The 3,653-nt window shown below is 43.0% G+C and overlaps 1 protein-coding gene across 1 annotated transcript; it reads left to right on the forward strand.

Annotated features, from left to right (window-relative positions):
• Positions 1–1,315: 1,315 nt before the first annotated feature.
• On the forward strand, positions 1,316–1,516 carry SARC_13464 (hypothetical protein; the record flags this gene model as incomplete). The annotated part of the gene is made up of 1 exon (XM_014292405.1): positions 1,316–1,516. A coding segment is annotated over one exon (201 nt), but the record flags the coding sequence as incomplete, so codon positions are not given.
• Between the last annotated feature and the right edge of the window lie 2,137 nt (positions 1,517–3,653).

Genomic DNA, 3,653 nt, shown 5'->3' on the forward strand with positions numbered 1-3,653 from the left:
CATACACACACACACACACATATATATATATATATATACTTCATCATGACCTTACAAATGCGTGTGTAGGTACATTGTGTCAGTGCACGCGGTATAGGTACTCGCGCGGATATATACTTCATCATGACCTTACAAATGCGTGTGTAGGTACATTGTGTCAGTGCACGCGGTAAAGGTACTCGCGTAGTTTGCCTGGAAATGTTGATAAAGTGTGTATTACAAATGTGTGCATAGCTATATTTTGTCGATATACATGGCAAGCATGTATATCTCTTTACACTCGTGTAGACAGGTGTTCAGTTTAACACGTACGAGTTGTCCTTGGCAAAGGCCTTTGTGTATGGCTCAGTCTGGCGAGGCATAGTGGTACAGTCTACGGTGAACTATCTGGAAACCATCTACACGGGTAGCTATTATGAAGTGATGACAAACTTACACAGGTACAGTCACCTGCACTATATTTTGATACATTGTATGCTTGGGTTGAGGGGTTATATATCACACTCTATTATGATGCATAGTATGCTTGGGTAAGAGGTATTATTTATCCAAAAGTGGTGTGAGTAAAGTGTACAGAACTATTTATGCCAGATCTGGCTGTACAGTACACATGTCTGTGCCAATCTGTTACGTTGTATGCGTTGCTGTTGCATTGTTACGTGTACGTACAACCCACCAGGGTATGTAGCCATAATGTAGGATTATAGGGTTCAGACTACAAAGGTTTTTATGGTTTCAAGGTTCAGGGCTTGAACAAAACACTATGACGAGTAGAGGCATACCTCACTTACTTCACATCTAGAGGACCTTCTCTTGAGAATCGGTAGTGGACAGACTGTGTTAGTTTACACGATCAGTATGTCTTTGGTTGTATGGTTGGGATTATGGACTTGATCCAGTCCTGCAATGTAGCAATGGTGCGTGAATGGATTATTGACGGTACATCACGATATCGCTTTTCTATATGAACTAGTTATGCATCATTGTTATAAATATCAGAATACTCACTCAAAATCAGGTCATATTCTGTCCTATTTATGGATTGTCGGGTACGGTCCGGATTCCAATGTGTTTCCGAGTGCGGCGTTACCGTTGGTTGGGAATATGTATCTGAGTTGGTACTGTACTGTATCGATGGCGTGTATGCACATTATTGCTATCTATATTAGATGACCCAAAATAATCCATAAACTGTCCTATTTATAGATTATCGGATACGACCTGGGGCATGTTCTTTCCCATATATACCAGCTAAACATTTCGTTGATATATATCAGACGACCCAAAGCTAAATCGTACCCTGTCCTATTTATAGATTATCGGATACGATCCGGATTCCAATGTATTCCCAAATGCGCGGGTGGAAGGGGTCGACGAACTGCGGAACGATATATACGAATCCGTTAAGAACAAGAAAAAGGGAGCGCTGCTAGACGCACTAAAGAATGGCATAAAAAACGTTGGCTTAGAACAGGCCGGGACGTATGTGACGGTGGGGCTGGCTGTGCTTATGGCGGTGATGCGAGCTAGGTAGTACGTGTAGAAGCACATGGATGTATGGGCATACGTGCCTATGTATGTACATTTAATTATATATTCAGATATATACATATATTTGGCTGTACAAGTCTTGTCTGCGATCGAGGCAGCGAGTACCGAACATCTCAATATAGAGTATCTCGTAGACAAAACGGGCCATTGGCCTAGAACAGGCGACAACGTACGTGACGGTGGGGTTGGGTTGGCTACTTGGCATTCCGCGAGTGAGATAGTACCGAACTTCAAGGTGTGGACGATATCTATCTATAGACGAATGACACGAAAGTGCGGTGACCTACACCAAGGTTTTGAAGTGAGTGAGGGGTAATACACATTTTTCCTATCTCTGTATATCTGCAACCGAGGCAGTACCGAACATCTCGGTGTGTAAGAATGGCATGTACTCTGCAGGCCTATGCAAGGGCTCTGCCAAGTATGCGACTACCAGCATCGATCGAGTGTATGTCCATTGGGTTTAGGGTTTACGCAATGGATAGGTTGCATCAGCCCCCCCCTTCCTTTTCTCGCAATTATGTACCATATACAGTACAAGCAAGACACGGCACACTTTGTAGAGACCAGTGCATGCAAGGGCGATATAGAATCCCCATACTCATCCGAACGTGTTGGGTAAAGGACGGCATCAGGATACGTCTTGCGGGATCTAGGTGTGTAGTTACATACCAGTCCCCACCACTGGCATTACATTCATGCGTGTTGGTCTAAGGATGGCGTCAGCATACCACTATGGTGCTTAGTAACTTGGCATTCTCCAGTGGTCTGACTGAGAATTCATAGTGAATAGCACATCTCACGCTGTACAAGTATATGTGTTCAATTACTATTACCATATCCTCAATGGTAGACATACACCAATACTGGCAACGGGCCGAACGCGCATGCTGTCTTCTACCACAGCGTGCCTGTAGGCAGGGATTGGGACTAATATAGGACGATTGTATGGGTATTTATAGTACCGAGCGAGTCTCCTTACGGATAACGGATAGTACCCATTTTGCCTGGCAGGATATATCATGTATGTTATTGGCATGCCAGGTGCCGATAGTATGGCCTAAGCCCTGAGGTGCGTGGAGATGACCTGAGACGTATGGGGATGGATAGTACCGAACATTATCAGCGGTACAGTTACATATCGAGGTGCAGTCTTTTTAGTGTTCAGCTGGGTGCTCATGACTGGATGGCGGATAGACCTATTCCTTCTGACAGGACATTGCGTAGTATGCTAATGGTATGCCAGGCGGTGGTAGCGTATGGCCTAAGACGTACGCGAATGTATATGTAGTACCGAACATTATGAAAGGTACAGCATTGTAAAATCGAGGTGCAGTCCTTTCGGGGATGCTCAGCTGGGTGTTTATAGTTGGATGACAGTAGAACCGTTTCTTTCGGACTGGATACTGCATAGTATGCTTTTGGTACGTAAGGCATCAGTAGTGTTTGGTTTAAGCTGAGGGCAGGCAATTAAAGTACCGAACATCACCGAAGGGATTACTATTTTATTGGTATACAGACTGCGGTTGGTTCTCTTAATCGGAGGCCATGTGTACTGAACATACATGACTGGATACTAATAAAGAGCATGATTTAAACTTTGTCAGCCTCCTGCAATTAAAACACAAAATGGGCTGGTTTTTGTGCGATACAAAGTTCGAAATATTCATAATCTAAAGAGAAACAACACAAATGGAGTACCTAATGTTCGCTTGTAAGGTCGTGCTACATAAACTGATTGTTATATGTCCTGCCAGTATATACTATTGATTGTTATATGTCCTGCCAGTATATACTATTGATTGCTATATGTCCTGCCAGTATATACTATTGATTGTTATATGTCCTGCCAGTATATACTATTGATTGTTATATGCCCTGCCAGTATATACTATTGATTGTTATATGTCCTGCCAGTATATACTATTGATTGTTATATGTCCTGCCAGTATATACTATCGCCCTGTGTCCTAGCAGTTTCAGTCGTTCTGTGTTTAATTTTATTAACTGCCCAGTGCGCAAACATAGTGTGTGCGGCAGCTTAAACCCTAAATCATCAAGGCCGGGAATAAAGTGACCGTATACGAAATGTAAATATAAAT

Source organism: Sphaeroforma arctica (assembly GCF_001186125.1).
Source record: "Sphaeroforma arctica JP610 unplaced genomic scaffold supercont1.3319, whole genome shotgun sequence".
NCBI classification, from domain to species: Eukaryota; class Ichthyosporea; order Ichthyophonida; genus Sphaeroforma; species Sphaeroforma arctica.